General features: G+C 39.0%; 2 protein-coding genes across 5 annotated transcripts; both read left to right on the top strand.

The window, feature by feature from the left end:
* Positions 1–1,104: 1,104 nt before the first annotated feature.
* Positions 1,105–5,839, top strand: s1pr5b (sphingosine-1-phosphate receptor 5b). The gene is made up of 2 exons (XM_067499142.1): positions 1,105–1,345; positions 2,526–5,839. The coding sequence occupies exon 2, from the start codon at positions 2,767–2,769 to the stop codon at positions 3,991–3,993; it is 1,227 nt and encodes a 408-aa protein (XP_067355243.1). The 5' UTR covers positions 1,105–1,345; positions 2,526–2,766; the 3' UTR covers positions 3,994–5,839.
* A 1,700-nt stretch (positions 5,840–7,539) lies between these two features.
* keap1b (kelch-like ECH-associated protein 1b) lies at positions 7,540–18,896 on the top strand. 4 transcript variants are annotated; one of them, XM_067498265.1, is made up of 7 exons: positions 7,540–7,678; positions 10,740–12,024; positions 13,178–13,423; positions 14,181–14,857; positions 15,760–15,965; positions 17,306–17,482; positions 18,103–18,896. In XM_067498265.1, the coding sequence occupies exons 2-7, from the start codon at positions 11,719–11,721 to the stop codon at positions 18,345–18,347; spliced, it is 1,857 nt and encodes a 618-aa protein (XP_067354366.1). In that variant the 5' UTR covers positions 7,540–7,678; positions 10,740–11,718; the 3' UTR covers positions 18,348–18,896. The 4 variants fall into 4 exon arrangements, with proteins under 4 accessions (XP_067354366.1, XP_067354367.1, XP_067354365.1 ...); XM_067498266.1 differs by lacking the exon at positions 7,540–7,678 and adding an exon at positions 7,909–8,153; XM_067498264.1 differs by lacking the exon at positions 7,540–7,678 and adding an exon at positions 8,076–8,231.
* The last annotated feature ends 987 nt before the right edge of the window (positions 18,897–19,883 follow it).

Below are 19,883 nucleotides of genomic sequence, written 5' to 3'. Positions count from 1 at the left end.
ATAAGCAGGACTCTCAACTGTCAAAAAAAAAAAAACTATTCAAAACTAAATTAAATATGTACCAGAGTAATGGAGGCAGCAGTGCAATGACAGACTCACAGTTGTTTCAGGAGTGTTTAGGAGACTGGGAGTTTCATGTCCCTGCAGGTACAGTTGCTTGTGTGATCTTGTGTGACTATGAACATACAACTGTGCCAGCCACTTACACTGATACAGACAACTAACCAGTGAAAGTTTTATTTGAGGCTCATGCTCTCCCCTCCCTCATTTTTATCCTCACAAACCTTCTCGAGGCCCTGCAGGGGAGGATTTGTAGGTGACCTGCTGAAGCGTGTCAAAGCATGCTGCATTCTCACTGAAAGGCTATGGGAACTGGGATGCCATCCTTACTGTATAAACCATGTGGATCGGATTCAATTCTTTTCCTTGGCTGCTTAAGTAGGGGTTGTAGAACAGATAATCGTGGGAGCAATGAATTTAAACTCTTAAGAAACTTGAGAAATACAAAGGCCCAGTGTCTACATTTCACTTGGTTCAGGAAGTTTGAGAGTTACTGAGCAATTTTTTTCGAAGCTGGTTCTTCAAGCAAAATTGCACCAAAGCTTTAGACCATCTGTTTATTTCTTTAGAAAGTTGGTAAATGGTGTTTATTCAGAGCGCATAAAAATTAATGAGATTTGTTTTCCAATTTTACTCTAATTAATTGTTCTCAGAGCACTTTCTGATGCTGAGCCTCCTTTTACTTCTGCAAATGTTTCCTGTTCAAAGTCATTTTGTGGCCAACACAATTTTTACTGCATGAGGATATCAGATGTTGGTATTGTAAGGAGGCCAGCAAAGTTAACAGTTTTACCTTGCTTACATCATGTCATGATTGTATAAGGAGAGGAGTCTTCAAGATTATACATACAGCATAAGGGTAATTTGGTTTATATCAATAATTTGAACTGTAAAATCTAAATAAGTGACTGTGAAATCAGAGCTGTCAGCCATCATTCACTTCCTACTTCCTATTACCTCACCAGCTCCTCCCGATGTCCATTATCAAGCAATGGTTTAAAGAACTTTTAGCATGAAAGTCAGGAGAAATGTCGTGTGTGGGCACTGAGATGTATGCAAGAAAGAGAAAAAAAAAACAGACAGACAAGCGAAGAGAGAGAGAATGTGAGGGGGAGAGAGTTTGGGGTAAGACCAACCCCCTTTAGCTGTTGCATGTTTCAGCTAAGGTCTTACTTCACTCCCGCTGCCCTGTCAGTTTGACTATGACTTAGTGCTGCTGTTTGGATTCTCCTCACTGAAAAGCAGAGAAAGTGCAGGATAAGATCAACGCTACAACAATTTCAAGGTAATTTCTCTGTAATTCCGTTAAGACCTGACAGGTGATGTTATTAATGGCATTATTATAGCCTTTAGGGTTAAAGGATTGTTATGATCTTTGTTTATATTGATAACTTACTTTAAATGCACCGTTTCCACCTAGCGACTTGAAAGGCTGCTTAAAGGTTTGATCGAAATGTTATATGAGATTGTATTATAAACAATATGTGGGGCAAAAGTAAAAAAAGAAAAACAGAAAAGTATAAGCATTATTATAAAAGGCTGATGCTTCTATTGTAGAGTAATACACATATTTTCTAAACCAAATCTTGTCGTGGATGATTTTAAATATTGCTACTCGTTCACAATATCCATTCATATTTTTATGGCATAGATAAAATTGCTACATCTCTGCACTTGGATCTTTGTATTACTCCAAATTTTATAAATTCCTTGCTACAGGTTGAATCCGTTAAAGTCTCAAGACCATTTGCTAAATGTTAACATATGAGAAAGGAGACTAACATTCCTTCAAACGACGGTGACTAAAAGGAATGCAACCCAAATCCCATTTAATCGTTTAGAGCATAACATTTAATGCTTCAACCTTCGGTGTCATTTGCACTTGCCATAAATGAAAACATTTCCTTACTGTCTTACACATAGAAGGTTTGAAGTGTATTTGCATGTGTGACAGAGTTTAAACATAACTCATCTATACTTTTAAGTAGAATGGTGATGCTGGAGGGAAAAGTGTCTGCATGCGTCCCAAATTAAGTGCACATGTTGTGATGGTTGTTGTCTAACAACCTTATACAGACTGACAGAGACTTTAAACACAATTAAAAAGAATACATGTTTGTTTAACATTATATTGATTCCTCTGTTCTTTCGAACCTTAATATCACATTCTGCCCCGTCAGAGGAAAATGTCACAGGGAAGCATGTATTCAATATACTCTACAAGTCAGGGGCAGACATTTTCACTTTTAGTAGTTACCAGTAGACCAGATAACCAGTCATTATCTTTCTGTGGTTGTAAGTCCTAAATGTCAGTGTATTGTAAAAGTAAAACACTAAACACTTTGAAACATACTAAAGTTCTCTGTGTCTGTGTATTAAAACACGTCTTTTAAGGATTAGTTTCAACTCACATTGGCTCTGCATCCAATCTCAGGTATTAATTCTTTTTTCATGTCTGTCCACAGCCATAGGACCCTCTAACCAGTACAAACAGAGCTCAAGAGCACCGTCTTCTGGCCAGGAGGAAAACATCTAGGAATTCTGGTGGTTGCACTGTATCAAATTTATGCAATTTTATATTTTTTTGTGCATCACTTTTATGTTCTTGCACTAATTCCTCATAACGCCTAATGCCAAAAACATGTGAGCAAAAATGACTTTATAGCCACTGCGTAGAGAAACAATAGAAGGAAAGGAAAGTTAAGCATGGAAGCAAATTCTGCTCATGCCGGGACTCCCACCTCGGCATACATATTAGCCACCTCCCCTGCTCCTTCCTCCCAAGGCTACTTGCAGTTTTTCTGGGAGTACCAGGACATTTCTGTCATCGTGGAGCATTACAACTATACTGGCAAGCTGCAGAAAGACCGCTATCGTGAGGGCCTCAAGCCTGAGAGCATTGTGTTCCTGGTGGTGTGTCTCCTTATTGTCCTGGAGAATGCTGTGGTTCTCATTGCTATTTGGAGGAACAAGAAGTTCCACCTGCCCATGTATTACCTTCTGGGTAACCTGACTCTGTCTGATCTGCTTGCTGGGATTACCTACATGGCTAACATCATCATGTCTGGACCTAATACTTTGAAACTGACACCTTTGCTTTGGTTCCTCAGGGAGGGAGGGGTCTTCATCACGCTGGCAGCCTCTGTCATTAGTCTGCTGGCCATTGCAATTGAACGCCATGTTACTATGGTGACAATGAGGCCATACCATGGGGCAAAGCGTGGTCGGATGTTGGCACTTATTGGTGCAAGTTGGGCGCTGTCAGGCTTTTTAGGGGTACTACCAATTTTGGGATGGAACTGCATCCATAAACTGAGCCAATGTTCAACAGTGCTCCCACTTTATGCCAAGAGCTACATCCTCTGCTGCATATCGGTGTTCAGCGCAGTGCTTCTGTCCATTGTTGTCCTTTATGTGAGGGTTTTCCGTATTGTCCGCACCAACACACAGCGCCAGCGTCTAGGGATGTCAGGCAGCATGCGAAAAGGCTTAGCAAGGAAGTCACAGAAGTACATTGCCCTCCTCAAGACAGTCACAATTGTTCTAGGTGTCTTCATTGCCTGTTGGCTGCCCCTTTTCCTCCTCCTCCTCCTGGATTTTTTCTGCCCAACTCACAGTTGCCGCTTGCTCTACAAGGCTGATTACTTCCTGGGAGTTGCTATGATCAACTCACTCCTGAATCCCATTATCTACACCCTGACCAGTAAGGACATGAGGAGAGCAATTCTGAGGCTGCTCTGTCGGCCCTGTCTGATGACCAGAGACGGCCAAGTGAAAAAGTTTGGGATGCCATTCCTGGAGTGCAGTTTCAGTAAGACTGAGGTGGCATCTCAGAAGTTAGAGGGGGGACTGGAAACAACTATTTCCTCTGGGAATGTTATCACCACTCCAACACCAATAAAAACTCTTTACCCCAAAGTCTTCAAGTCATAAATAAACATGTAGCATGGCAAGGGTCTCACCTTAACAAGTCAGATGTGGTACAGTTAAAGCAACATAACCACATGAATGACTTTTAAACAAGAATTACATTCAGTCATCTGGCAGACCCAAAACAACTTACAAGTGAGGTACAAAGCAAGCAAAAAATGTAAGTCAGGGAGAAATCATCAAACCAAAGTGCTATGATAAGAAATGTTTCTGTTTTATGTAAGATAGGACAGATATATTTTTATTCAGTGCATAGGAAGTTGCACAAGAGTTCTGTCTTCAACAGTTCTTTTAATATTTGGAGTGAGCTGCTGAGTGTGCACAGTTTAGTAGCTTGTTCCACCATCATAGGACCACTGAACTCACGAGAGTTTTTGCTCGGGATGTTTTGCTGTGTTGTGTAGTGACCACCAGTTGCTGTTCACTGACACTGTGTTTTGAGTGGGATGGATTGTAGGCCTGAATGAGGCAGTTCAGATAGGAATCTGCTGTTGAATTGGGCACTCTGTAGGCAAGTGTCAGAGACAGCCACTGGAAGCCAGTGCAGAGATCTGATGAGTGGTATGATGCGTGTCTTTTTTGGCTGATCAAAAATGAGGCGTGCTGCTGCATTTTAAAACATCTGGAGGGGTTTAATTGTGCATGCTGCTAGGCCCGTTAGCAGGGCGTTGCAGTTGTTGAGACAAGATGTGACCAATGCCTGCACATGGGTTGCATATTCAGAAAGGTATGGTTGGATCTGAGATTTCAGGTGGATGTTACATACACACGTAAAAAAGCCACTTTTTGTATATGAAGATGCAAACCCTGCTAGATGCCAATTTGCACTGAAAAATAACCGTGAAAAGGGAAGCAAGCTTGGATTAAATTTTTATCTGTGATTCTGAAGTTCCTGTGGAAGCCTGAGCAGAATATCCCTTAAGACTCTCATGACTAAAACTTAAATTTAAATTTACCATTATTACAGAGACTTGCTGGATTAAAGGTGAATAACTGTGGTTTGCTTATCTCTGTTTCCTTTTTCTTTGCTAAGTTGCTTTAAATACATCACAAATATGTTTAACACATGCAGCAAATGATCTGTGCACCTGGATTTTGTTTATCCATAAAATGAAGTCACAGAGCTGTTTAAAGTTTCATGATGTGCCAGATGATAAAAAAAAAATTTAGTGCACCCTACCACACCTGTGTTTGGAGACATAAAGCAACAGGAACAAGTGTGGTGGTACTTACCGTCTTACAAAGACAGTCTAGTGAAACTGTTGTGGTACAGTTGTAGGAGAGATGGAGGTATGTAAACAATCAAAATCCCCTCTGTTTTGAAATGACAGGTCTGATAACAACTGGAAAGTTGTTAATGTCTTTGTCTGAGATTTTGAAATGTCAATTCAGCATCAACAGGAAAACATCTATGGAAACAAAAACAACAAAAATGTCAGCGTATGTTTTGGGATTTAGCTTCTCTTCCTCTGGTATATGCTGATAGCATAACTGAAACCACCTCAGCTGCAAATGCATCACTTGTAAGTATAAGCACAAAATTATTGTGACTTCTGTTTTATGTTATTCATCATCATCCAGCTGTACTGGGTTTTTTACTATTCATCATGTTCACAGAATATTTCTGGTTAGAGTTTAAGGTACTGAATTGTTTATATTATAAAATGGGATTGGCATCAGTTTTTATTCAGATGTTTTGGTAGTGCAGTGTTTCTAGAGTTCAAAAATTAAATGAGACAGTGTGCTTTTTGTATTTGCATTTTGTGTTTTTTATGTCACATATATTGTAAAATATATCTATTTTTACTTTTCTTTTAATAAAAGAAATAAAACATTCTGTTTAATAATTCTCAAGTTTTGGGTTCATTTATAAAATTATTACATTCATGAAAACATACAGTTGGATGCAAAAGTTTATGTTCCCTTTAATTTATAATATTAAAAAGAGTAAAATTAATTACAAATTAACTTTAATTTGTGATGAAAAAACTATTGTTCCAGGTGAATTAGCAATAAATATCATGATATTATGTTGATAAGAACAAAATGTTTTATTTTATTCTTTTTAATATTTCAAAATAAGGGGATGCAAACCTTTGCAATCGACTGTATTTCTTTTTGTACATTCAAGGATGTGCGAATGGAAGTACAGTTCTTGAAGAAGAAGAATTACCAAAGCAAATCGCCCCCTTGTCTCACATCTGGTAATGGCATTGGCCTACATACTGCAATACTCTACAAGCTCTGCATGTCTCGGCTCAAGCTGCACACAATGCAGCTTTTATTCTAACGCTAAAGACTGGAATATTTTTTCAACAGGTCGGTAATTGGCCATCACCTTACTCTGACTTGCTGTCCAATCATCATAGCTAAAACAGAAAAAGGTGGCTTTAAGGTTAGTTCCCAGGGAGCTATACTTTTATGGACAGGCTAAAATTTAAAAGGCTGTTAAGCCAGACAGTTTCTGTATTTTTATTTTTATTTAGCATTTTGGCTCTTACAATTAAGAGACAATTATTATGAAAAAGCTGAAACTTTACCGTTAGTTACGGAGTGTCATTATTACAATTACAAATCTCTCTTTTTTTAAATGTAAGCATACAATAGGTTCAGTAGCTATAGTAGACTATATCTGGTGCAAACTGTGTAAAGGCAACAAGCTATTTTTGGAAAAATTTGTCACACCGCTCAGAGGAAGCTAGAAGTGTGAAAAGCTCAGTGATGTGAAGCTCAATGCAAGGCGAAGTCTACCAATGTCAAACAAGCAGCATTTAAAAATTGTTACACTTGATCCCCTTTAATTTAACCCTCAGAGACCTAAATATATTATCTTTGATAACTGGCACCACATGGAAATATGATACTTTTTATATAATTTTTATGGGTTTTTGTGGTTACCACTGCATGCCCCTGCTGTCAAAGGTCAGTTGGGGAGTGTTTCCTGTCCAACAGTATTCTTCCTGCAAGTGAAATCATAGAAAGAAAAGAAAGTCAAGGTAGAAGTCATGAATTATCTGTCGTGACATTCACACACAGTCCCTACCTAGTGGAGGGTTGTTTTGCAGATGCATGCTGCATTGTTTTTGTTCCACACACACCAGAATTTTTTTAGTTCTTGTTACATAGAAAGCATGATAAGGTAGATGAAATTGAACACAACTTTAACCCACGGATGTTTGAGAAGCAAACCGACAACAAGGTACTTGTCTAAGATGCCCCAAGGATAACCTATACACAGAGTAAACGCAGAGTCATTGCTCAGCTGGGGGACTACAAGTGAAGGTGGGTTCAAGGCCTGCAATATCTTTTAGTGATTTTTTATGTTTAGTAGTCAGTTATACTGTTAATAAAAATTATTCGGTTTAATCAACTTTGAGTTGTTCCAATGCTGTTTACTACGATACAGGGAGCTCAAATTCCACATGTTAAATATTTTTGAGAAAGTAACTCAAAGTGCGTTGGCTCCTGCAGTCTCACAGTGGTCTTTTGACGCCACCCTATGGCTGGTAACCAGAACAGAGCATTCAGTTTACTGTACTGACCTGAATTACGTATTTACGTAGTACAAGAAGAGAACAACTTACTGGTGTGTCAGCATCTGTGCAGCAAGCAGATTTCGCTCAAGCAGCTTTGTACTGTAGGAGCTAGTCACAAACATGGATTTCTGCGGGAAAGTGTGACACTTAAGGTAAGCTGCGAATAGAGATGAGGAAGGAATTTGCACTTCCAGATAATTATGGGGCATTTTAGCCATGTCACTTAATATCCTTAAACAATATTTTTAGTAAATCCTGATGACATGTCATTACTTGTTCACACTGATTTAAATAGATGTTACTGAATGTATCATTGTGTTGTGTAATCTGAGATTGACTTTAATAATGGCATATCCTTTACAACATTTTACATAGTGGAGTTTATGACGAAGGTGGTGTGTTTATTGTATTTGCTACAAATTTGACTGACATTAAAGCTTCAATTTTCTGGCACCCTGCCAACAACTGGCCTCGCTTTCATTTCACCCTGAGAATTCCTTCTCAATAAAAGCCCCCTCCGCGGGACATACTTCACCGCCGTTACTCTTCAACGGAGACGGTCCCGGCGCGGTGAGGGCGGACTCTTATTGTGAAAGCGAGAGGCGGCGGGCACAATGCTTAGTCACGGTGAGTTACAGCCTCCCCCCCCTCCTCCTTCCTATGTGGCGCACAGCTCGACAGACTGCGATGGAGGAACTGAACTAGGTTACGTGAGTTTATTTTATTACAGATTTAAACAACAGGTAATGGCTAATGCGGACTGTGTTGTGAGAGATTTGTCCAAGAAGTCGTGGCCGGCATATCGGACATGTTAGGGTACCGCTTTGTTAGCATTTTAGTTGTAGCTCGGCTTACAGCCGTTACGCTAACGATACTGCCTATTATTAGATGCCTGTTTTGCTGTCGACTCTAACGTTATTTCTGAAACGTTACCTTGATGTTTGTGGTGTCTCTGTTTTTTTTTCCTTTCTTATTTTGTCCTGGATATATTGAGTTTACTTTCGTCGCAAATAAAACGGGATAAAATCGATTTGCCTCAGCCGCGTTAGCCTTTATTCTCATTTAATAGCAGCGCTGCGGATGATTTTGATGAGAACAAGCTCCGAAATGATTAACGTATAACTAGCGACTGTATCAGAGGGGGAACGGTGCTTTGCGTTAGGTAGATGGCGCGGAAATCTAACTCCAACTGGGTTTACGTAAGGAATGGCGTCATGTTTTGGTACATCTGGTTCCACGGTTCGCTTGTTGAAAAGTTGAGGATGACTCACCGAGAAAATCTTGCTGCCAAAGTGCTAATGAACGCGTTTAACGAGCCTGTTTGTTTCACTCTTGGCTCGTCATCGTTTGCCTGCTTTGTAGCCTTAAACAAAAACTGACTCAGCTGTGTAAGATCTCCTACAACGTGTAACTCTATATAAACTTTAAACTCTGAGTCACTTCAGGTATTGTGCAATCCCAGCTGATTGACATCCAGGGATTGCAGGCATAAATAGTGGTTCCCAAACTACGGGGCATCGTCTGTTAGTGGTCTTAAAAGGTGTGTAAGTTCTCTAGTACTGAAAGGTTTTTTTGTCCTAAAATCAGATTAATAATACGGTTGTGTGTTAGTTTTGTTACACCTACAGAAGTGTATATACACATCTGACCTAAATCTTTGTCTGGGTTACAGTTACTCTTCAATTATGTTTTGTATTTTTGCTTGAAAACAAACGCATTGATCATTAATTTTTATTGATTCATCAATCGACAAAACTTTTAGCTTATATTGATCAGCGAATATGTTCTAATCTGGTGTAGTTTGGTTCAAACTGTACAATCCTTAGCTTTTAAAAAAGGAAACTCCTGCTCTAAGTGATTTTCTAAACTAAACCAGCTTTGACATCATACCTTTTTAAAAAGGTCCTAATCATATATTGCATGAAATTTAAGATATGGTGCAAGTACATATATAGACGGAAGGAAATCTCTCTGCACTTTCTCACTGCCTCCAGGAATGAGCGAGTTGAGCAATATGTTTTTCTGTGAAACAATTTTACCCAGAAACCTGGAGGAAAGAAAGCACAGCAGTAAATTGGAATTTCAGTGTGTTTTCATATTACTTCATATAACTGCTGTGCAACTCTGTTTATGACAAAATCTATGATTGTCGCTGACATATTGCCATCTATTAAAAAAAATATAAAACTTCCTAGACATAAAAAATACTTTGGATATGTTTACCAGGAGTATGCATGGAAGCAGCAAGGCCATTTACCACGGCCCATGTGCTGTGTCCTTTTATCACCCTTTCAGGTAATGATTACTTTGTGCACAACGTATTGGCACTTTGCCTCAGTTGTTGCTGAGTAACTCTGGCTCTTCCTCATCAGAGAAAATGTACTTTGTACTTTATGTCACTTTTACAGGTAGTTCATTTTCTAGAAAAGAAGAAGTTAGGCTGATTCCATTCATTTTGCAGCACGCCCCTAGGTAAATTTAATGGTCTGCTAGTGTTCTTCTCTGTGGACATGAGCCCAGTCATTCCCAAGAGTATTCATTTCCAAACCTGTCTGCATAGCTATCGCCTGCTTGTTGTAGCATCCACTACAATTCATTTGTCATGTAAAGGTAGCCCTTGATGCTGGTTTGACGATGTTTTTTCAAGCTTTTTTGCTTTTGAAAGTGTGTGTGTTTGTGTTGCTAGTGAGAATCGGAGAATGTATGTTTGGATTTCATTGGCTGTTGCACAAACTATTTATTCTGCCCTAGCTGGATCGGTCACAGGACAGAGTGAAAACACTTAGTCATGCTGGCCAGCCTAATTCTAATTGAGGTCACTCATTCTCAAAATTGACAATACATATACATTCTTATTGATATTCTATTAGTCTTTGTTAGTATGGTGGGGTTTTTTGTTTGTGTGTTTAGATGCAACTTCTTTTCACAAGTTAAAGTGAGCAGTGAATGAATATGGGAACTAGCATACTCATGATGTGATGGAAGAAACCTTGACCCCAGTGATCCACACACTGTGTGTGTAAGGGTAAGGCATGACAGTAGATGGGACAAAGAGCAGATAAATGCTGTGTAACTTGATAGAGGAAATGGTATACAAGTCAATATGTCGGCATTTGACAGAGGAATGCTAAAATTGTAACTGTATATGTAATAGTTTCAGTCCACTGTATGTAACTAAAAGCTCACTATCTCCCTTTCTTTCTTTTCTCACAGTTGTCAACTAAGCCACTGGCTGCCTAGTAAACACAGAGGAGCAAACAAATTCTTTAACTGGACAACCTCGAGTAAGGGGCATTTCTGGAGAAAGCCAGCAAACACTCACCTCATTTCCAAGGACACTTTAGCACTTGACCCCTTCCAGTGCCTCATCCACAGTAACCGACTGCCATTTTCAGCATAATTGTAGCCCTCTGAAGGGAGCTTTAATTATTACCTCTTTAAAATGAAGCAGTAAATTAGAACTTTTTTCCTCTCTCTAGACTGATCAAAATGCAGGACACACCTGGTGCAATAGTGAATCTCAGAAACATTTTCATTATTCTCCGAATAAGTTTGTTTTATCTCAGTGCTGTCTGATAGATTGCATTATTAAAGAGTTTGGAGAAATTTTAATACATTTAAGGACAAAATTAAAACAAGATGATTCAATAGACAAAAAAAGACTTTCCAGTAGTTTCTTTGTCAAGACAGACACATTCTACTCTGGTAGAGTGGAAAGAAACTCTGCTGTCAAAACAAGGTTGAACTAAAATAGATTTCTTTGAGTCTTGTACTTGTTCTTATAGTCATAAAAAATTATGGCTGCTAATCTCTAATTCTACCCTACAAAGATGACCCTTGGATGTTATAATAGAATCCTGATCATTATTCAAATATGCTTTGGTTAATTTGGAGGTACAGCATGTAACTTCACCTGGAAGTCTGTAAAGCGTATTGAACAGTATGGCTGGTCTCAAGTACTTAACTGAACAAGGAAATCCTCGTGTCCACATAAATTGTATCTAAAGTCTTCCACACAGTCAAAAATCAGCCCTATCCAAGAGGACCTGGAGCTGTCTGTGAGGACATCTGCCAAATTTCAGTTTAAACATTTCTTTTATTTTAGCCACATCTGCATGTGGTGCAAGGATGCCCCATAACACGGCTCACTGTTCTTGAGAAGGAGATTGAGGAGGAGGAGAAAGGATAGGAAATGACACAGTGTCTAACAGAATGCAAAGCGCTGGTGACCCCGTCCACGCACAATGGCCACCGCGTCTTCAGCTACACACTAGAGAGCCACACAGCAGCTGCCTTTGCCATCATGAATGAGCTGCGTCAGGAGCGTCAGTTGTGTGATGTCACACTGCGCGTGCGTTACAAAGACCTGGAGGAGGTGGACTTTGTAGCTCACAAGGTGGTGCTGGCTTCATCCTCTCCAGTCTTTAGGGCCATGTTTACCAATGGCTTGAAGGAGTGTGGTATGGAGTTAGTGCCCATCGAGGGAATCCACCCCAAAGTGAGTCAAAGGATGTTTTTCCTTGATTTATTTATCTAGCTTTATTTTATTTGACATAGCATTTCACCAACAGATTAATAAATTACAAAATAGATTTCCCAGTAAATGTAATTTGAGTTATGTGGTCTTAAAGGTGTAACATATAAATACATTTCCCTTTTGTTTTGAAGGTTTTATATTTATTTGTTAGACACCAAGTTGTACTGGCACAACATCACCTGTACTACACAACAATGCTTTTTTTGTAGTAAACTAGCATAAAAGGGGCCTGGTACAGCTTTGGGTTGGGATGTAGAAGGCGGTAGGTTCGAATCCCACTCCACTAGTTGTATAAAATGGGAGGGTTGCGGCAGGAAGGGCATCCAGCGTTAAAAACTCATGCCAAATCAATGTGCAGAACACATTCCGCTTTGGCAACCCCTGAAGGGACAAACCCAAAGCCGTTGATACAGTAAACTAGCATGTAAATAAATCGTTTTGTTTTTTTGTGTTTGTTTTGTTTTTGGATACATTTATTTGTATGTATTGTAGATGTTCGCTGTTGTCCAAAAACAAATTGAAGCCCACACTCCCCACTACACTGGTTGACATGTTTCTTTATTCCAAAATGCTTGGTGGAGAAATAAGCTGATCCAGGTTGCACACTAACAGTTATTACACGTGAATGTCCTTAAAAGTTATCCTTTTAGGTTTGCAGCCTCTCTCCACGACAGTGTTTTTGTTGTATTTAGAACAATGAGCTTTGCACTTAATGGGAAATGTCCTAATTAGAATAAAACATATAAATTCATATAAATATAAGTTCATTGGTTTGTTGTGTGATTGATAAAAGTTACATATTTTAATATTTACTGAAGAGGTGTAGATGTGTACACAGGGAAACGTGCAATAAGATTTGGCAGTATATATACATAATTTTAACCTTTAATTTAACCTGGATGTTTATGTTAACCTCACATGGACACAGTATCTAACACTTGTTAGCATATAAGATGCCAATTTCTCAGCTCCTTACTGTAGAAGAAAGTAATAAGTGCACAAATTGAGCATCAAAGCCATGTTTAATTTTTTTCCCCCATATAGCTATCTATTCTTGTCCCTTCTCTTTACTTGTTTATTTTTCCTCAATCCTTTGTCTTTCTTGTACACTTAGGTAATGCAAAGACTCATAGAGTTTGCCTACACAGCCAGTATCTCTGTGGGAGAGAAGTGTGTAATCCATGTGATGAATGGTGCTGTCATGTATCAGATAGACAGCGTGGTCAAAGCCTGCTGTGATTTCCTCGTCCAGCAGCTTGACCCCAGTAATGCCATTGGCATTGCCAACTTTGCTGAACAGATTGGTTGCACAGAGCTCCACCAGAAGGCCCGAGAATACATCTATATGAACTTCAGCCAGGTAAAGATCATGCAGCATTTCCAAATAAAGCTTCACTGATTGTAAGAATGCTTTATTCTTTTGTCTGCTGGTGTAGGAAAGAAGCCAGAGAAGAGTGACATAAAACAAGTTGTCTAGTTGGGAACATTGCAGTTCTGTGGTATGCATTTTAACCATTAGGCAACCACAATTCCCCATACGGTTTAAGCGTTTTTTCTCTTTGCTGGCATAGCTACCTGTTATGTATGAAAGTGACCCCAGTCAGACTTTGCCAGGTGCAAATGAAAGGCCCATAATACTGTTTTTTTTTTGATTAACATACTAAAAGGATGCACATTGTAGAGGAAGGTTAAGCATGAACTAAGGATGGGTCATGTAATGCCTGAGTGGTTCCTTGTCATGTGTTTGAAAGCTGCTTTTATAAAGGAAATGACAAAGAGCATTTTTCAAAAACTGTATTGCATTTCTCATAAATGGTATGTGATGCATATACAACCTTACAAATGTACTATGATTATGGCAGCTTTTTTTTGGCAGATTTTCTATGCATTTAGTCTGTGTTGATAGCTTAAATAAGCCTTATGATGTTACTGTATTGTTTCCTAACTAATCTTGACCTTTGACAGGAGTCACAGAAAGACGATTTGTTTTGGCAATAGTGGCATTTGTTTACACATCCTTCATTCACTGTGATGATGAAGGTTAGCCCTTTTTTTTTTGGTGTCAGGTTTGGCTTCCCCCTACATAATTAAGTATTTTATTACTTTGCTTTGCCTAGGTCGCAACCCAGGAGGAGTTTTTCAACTTGTCCCACTGCCAACTGGTCACCCTCATCAGCCGCGACGAGCTCAATGTGCGTTGTGAGTCTGAAGTTTTCCAGGCATGTGTGGCCTGGGTGCGTTACGACCAGGAAAACCGGCGACCATACGTCCAAGCTTTGCTTCAAGCTGTCCGCTGTCATTCTCTGACCCCTAACTTCCTGCAGGCCCAACTCCAGTCTCTGGACTGGGATCCCCAGTGTAAAGATTACTTGTCCCAGATCTTCCAGGACCTCACCCTCCACAAACCCACCAAAGTAAATTCTTGCCGAACTCCAAAGGTGCCACAGCTTATTTACACAGCAGGGGGTTATTTTCGTCAGTCTCTCAGTTTCCTGGAGGCATTTAATCCCTGTACAGGAGCGTGGCTAAGGCTAGCTGACCTGCAGGTGCCCCGCAGTGGCCTGGCAGCCTGTGTGATTAGTGGGCTTTTTTATGCTGTTGGTGGTAGAAACAACGCACCTGATGGAAACATGGACTCGAATGCATTAGACTGCTACAATCCTATGAACAACTGCTGGCTGCCGTGTGCACCAATGAGTGTGCCGAGGAACCGAATTGGGGTTGGCGTCATCGATGGCATGATATATGCAGTGGGCGGATCACATGGGTGCATTCATCATAATAGTGTTGAAAGGTAAGCAATTGGTGTGTTATTAGCACCCCCGCCCCCTCTTTTTTTTTCTTTTAAGATTTATTTCTCTTTTTCCTAGAAGAGACTAGAAGTATCACCTGAATTTTCACAGCCTGGTTCAGTAGGACATGTGACCTTTTTAGAATACAGGCTACAGTTAACTTCCTCAAGATAATTTGGTTTTGTTCCACTTCCTGTAACATATTTTAGTTCACACAAAACATCAGTGAGTAAGCTTAATCTACAAGGAAAATATTTTCTAAAACTGAGTCCTAAAATGTCTAATTGGTGCAATAGATGCATTTTCCCTCACTCTTAGCTAGAGGAAAACAAACTCTAATTGACTGTCACCACTTTACTATTCACAACGATAAAAAAGCATTGTTTCTTGTTCAGCTTCTTAACAGCTGGCCCCCAACTATGAGCCTCAAAGTATAACGTTTAATGAAGAGGTTGGATTATGTTTACCTGACCCACTGATATTTTCAAAACCCAGACAGACATTTTTGTCACTATCCATTCCCTGTCAGAATATCTATAACAAAGTGAATTTTGTTAATGCTCTTAATTCATGGTTAAAAATGTATCTAATTCGGGCTTTAGTCTTCAGGTGACACAGACAAGAGGCAGTGACCAAAGGGAACTGTGTATCAGTTGAACAACAGTGACTGAAACAGGAACATGCCTAGACTATCCGAATGCTCCTGAAAATGAGCAACACATTAATCTGTGCTGCAGTTCAGCTCCCAGTAGTTTTACCTTTAGCCTGGTTTTATGTTCCAACAAAAACAACTGTGCGCTCTATGCCTTGATTCAGCATTGACTGATGTTCCTGGTTGAAAAAACACGGAAAAAAACCTGTGTTAGAAAAAGTGAGAAAATAATCTGTTGATTTTTCTCGACAGGTATGATCCAGAAAAAGACCAGTGGCAGCTGGTTGCCCCTATGTTGACAAGACGTATCGGTGTGGGTGTGGCTGTCATCAACCGACTTCTTTATGCTGTGGGGGGTTTCGACGGGTCCAATCGGCTCAACTCCTGTGAGTGCTACAACCCAGAGAAGGACGAATGGAAGACAATGGCTCCCATGAACACTGTCCGCTCAGGAGCTGGTAAGAAAGAAATGGAAAGCTATTTTTTTAGCGAAAAGCTTGTGACTTCGTCTGTGTGAAAAAAAAAGATTTTAAAAGGTACGAATCAGGTTCAACAGCCTTCCTGATTTGCTTTGCCATTGAAAAGGGAACTTAAACTAGACAGGAGGCCTATTGACATACGCTAAAAACTTATGACAAAGCCTGTGTTTTACCACAGAGCTGAGAGGATAAAATACTCAGGGGAAAAAAGTGTTACACTATGTCTACAAAGAAAGGGAGTTTTTTAAATGCAAGGTTCACACATCTGATACTCTTTTTAATCAATCTAGCTGTTTATGCTGGACGCTTTACATCAAGACTTTTTTATTTATTAATTGATTGATTGAAAGCCACAAAACTAATGTAATTCTACAAAAAAGAGTAAAATGGATTAGTTTTAATAATTTGGCTGGTCTTTCATCAATGCTGGAACTAATCAGACAACCACTAACCTCTTCTCTCTTTTTTTTTTTTTTTTTTTTTTTTTTTTTTTTTGTGTGTTTGTGTGTGTGTGTTCTTTTAATCAAACGGATAAAAAAACTTATTTACTGATACAACCACTAGGGGCAAGGAAACTACAAGGGGGCACAAGCCAGTGTCTTATTGTGCCAGTCCCAAGTCTGGATAAATGGAGAGGGTTGAGTCGGGAAGGGCATCCGGCGTAGAAGTCATGCCAAATTAAACGTGCCAATCATTACTTCCACACTGAATCGGTCACAGCCTGGGTTAACAATGACCATCACTGGTGCTGTTGAACTACAGGATGTTACCTACAGATGAGGTCAGACAGGAATCTCCGTGGACTATGATGTTTGCAGATGAAATTGTGATCTGTAGCAAGAGCAGGGAGCAGGTGGAGGAAAATCTAGAGATGTGGAGGTCTGCTTTGAAAAGCAAAGGAATAAAGGTTACCCACAGCCCACCCAATTGATGACAATGGATGGGATCAGGAATGAGGACATCAGAGGGACGGCTCATGTTAGATGTTTTGGAGGTAGGAAGTCAGAGAGGCCAGATTGAGGTGGTTTGGACAGAGGAGGAGACTGTGCATATATCAGCTGAAGTTGGAGCTGCCAGGCAGGGGGTCCAGAGGAAGCACTCCTGAGAGCAGTTTTATGGAAATAGTGAGAAAAGATCTGAAGTTAGTTGGTGTGTGACAGATAGACTTGGCAAAAACTGTGATAAAGGTTAATCTTTTACTTTCCCACATCAGTATTGCGTCAACGTATATGTGCAGGATTTCCTACTATTTCACCATATCTAGATAAAGTTTAAATAAACTAACGTTTTTTCTTTTTTTTTTCCCCCTTTTTAATAAGGCGTCTGTGCACTGGGGAATCACATATTTGTGATGGGTGGCTATGACGGTACCAACCAGCTTAACACAGTGGAGCGTTATGATGTGGAAACCGATATGTGGTGCTTTGCTGCCTCCATGAGGCACAGGCGCAGTGCTCTGGGAGTCACTGCATTACAGGGACGCATCTATGTTTTGGGTAAGTATTTGTTTAGTTTTGCTGTTAGACCTGTTTTATTTCTGTTCCACTGACACATTTTTTGTTTTCTGTAATTTTTATTTTTATTTTGTGAGACATAAGGTTCATTTTGTGGGGCCATGGAAGCAGCTCTAATTTATACTGGTATTTTTTGTTTTTCATACGTGCTGAAATCTGTAAATCCATCTATAAATGAAAATGGATGAAACTAACAATATTGTTGGCACATTTGGACCAAAAAAAGTAGATTTTGGGCTTTCATAGATTATAGAACTGAATCGTTTAGTTGTCCTTGTAAGCTGTGGAGTGTCGTCATAAATAATAAAATGAACTAGTACCCATAGCACAGCTTTTTTAATTGTTTACCCCTGTCTTTGACAAGTCAATATGTAAACCTTGGGTTTAAAGGGGAGTTATTACATAGTACTAATGCATATATAAAACGTTGTATAAAGCCTTTTTTAGCTCCAGAGAACCACCACATGAACTCTTATAAATTGCCTCAAGTGCAATATGGGTGCAACAACATCACCAACACCCTTTGACTATAGTTAATCCAACAGTGTTGTATGATTGCTGTTCTGTATACTCAGAGCAGACTACCAATTTTGTGTTTACAGGAGGTTATGATGGCAATACTTTCCTGGACAGTGTGGAGTGCTACGATCCAGAGGACGACACCTGGTCAGAGGTGACACACATGACATCAGGACGGAGCGGCGTAGGAGTGGCTGTTACCATGGAGCCCTGCCAAAAAGAGCTGCATCCTTGTCAAAAGTGTGAAAAGGAAAGTCAGTCAGCCAGCTCTTGTTTAGGCTGTCAACACAGTCAAAAGCAGTGTGGTCCCTTTGGCAAAGGCACATGAGGTTCCTTGCTTGACCTTTTCTTACACAAGCACCCAAAACTCAACTGTCTTCCCAAATTAAAGTAAGCTCCCTGACACATGATTAAGAAAAGCTAAATCATAAACAGTTTATTTTAAAAGTATAGTGTTGATACTCTGATATAAGATTACAAAAGTAATCGTACAATAATAGTAACAGTTGAGTATCTACATTGGGTTGCAATCAATCAGATCCATTTGCCCAGATTCCTCTGAAATTTCATAAATTTGATTGTGCTGAACTTTGTTAGACCAAAATTAACTCTCAGTTCTCAATCTCAGTCGATCAGTGTGTTCATGTCTGGCATTTGAAGTTCTCAGTTGGACCATCATCTCCCAGGTTTGAGACATGGGAGGAAAGGGCTGCAAACTAAAAAAATAGCAATTTTTGGGCTTAAGAGTCATGGGGTGAAATGTTGTAAATGATTAATCAGTAGGGAGAAAAAAGATTCAAGTTTTTTTTTATTTATATATATATATATATATATATATATATATATATATATATATATATATATATATATATATATATATATATATATATATATATATATATATATATATATATATATATATATATATAAAAAAAATGTAAAAACAAAGTAGCATTTGTCATTGAGTATAGGCAGTAGAGTTCAAAGTGCCATTACAATGCCTGTGGGCATTACTGTCAGTATATTTTCTTGAGGTGCTTGAGTTAGAAAGACACAGTCACTGTGTGGTATGTAGAAACTGTAGAAGTTAACACAGAAAGGATGAAGCTTATACAAGACAATGGGCCTCATGCAAGAATGTTTTCATATTAAAAATTTTTACTTGTTACTGTGAGGCTTATTTATTTACCTAATGTGTGTCACCTCTTCATCAGTTGGTGTGCATTTATGAAATTGAATCATTAGCAAAATCAGTGCATGAAACAAAATTGCTGTTTCACACAGTCTGCAGTCAAAACCTTTATTTTAGGAAATTGGCAGCATCTCTTGTATGAGTGGACCATAAAATATTTTAACATTTTATCAGATTGAGAGTATGGTATTATATGGAATTGGGCTCCAAAAACATTTTACTGCAGCCATGGAGATAAATTGGATGACAGGGTTGTTTATTATTTGGACCATTCTACACTGTTCTACAATGTTCACTTTTTATTATTATTATTATTATTATTATTATTTTTAATGAAAATGAAACTCACTAATGATTACTGTTTCTGATAAAAATCACTTTTCTGTATGAACTTGTGTTGCATTGCTGTGTTGCAGTAGGGGATGTTTACCTAGACATCAACATGTAAAAATCCTAAAAAACTTGCCATAGTCTGAGAATTTTCTAAAAATACGCTGAATTATAAATGAGCCAAACCATGGCAGTTAAATCTTAAAACCAACTGAAATAATTTTTACTCATTAATTACTTGTACATGTCAAATAAATGTGCTTACACTATTTGTTCTTGCATGAGACCCAGGGTCTCTTATTAAAGTGTTGATACATCAGAACCAGGGTCTTTGACTAATAG

Source organism: Channa argus, chromosome 3 (genome assembly GCF_033026475.1).
Source record: "Channa argus isolate prfri chromosome 3, Channa argus male v1.0, whole genome shotgun sequence".
NCBI classification, from domain to species: Eukaryota; Metazoa; Chordata; class Actinopteri; order Anabantiformes; family Channidae; genus Channa; species Channa argus.
The sequence above is the reverse complement of the archived record's forward strand: the minus strand, read 5'-3'. Positions and strand labels throughout refer to the sequence as shown.

Bases quoted from the DNA above. Each gene is read 5' to 3' on its own strand.
- s1pr5b (XM_067499142.1), top strand. From the start codon at position 2,767: ATGGAAGCAAATTCTGCTCATGCCGGGACTCCCACCTCGGCATACATA.
- keap1b (XM_067498265.1), top strand. From the start codon at position 11,719: ATGACACAGTGTCTAACAGAATGCAAAGCGCTGGTGACCCCGTCCACG. The intron at 12,025-13,177 runs GTGAGTCAAAGG...TTGTACACTTAG, and splicing joins TCGAGGGAATCCACCCCAAA to GTAATGCAAAGACTCATAGA. The intron at 17,483-18,102 runs GTAAGTATTTGT...TTGTGTTTACAG, and splicing joins GGGACGCATCTATGTTTTGG to GAGGTTATGATGGCAATACT.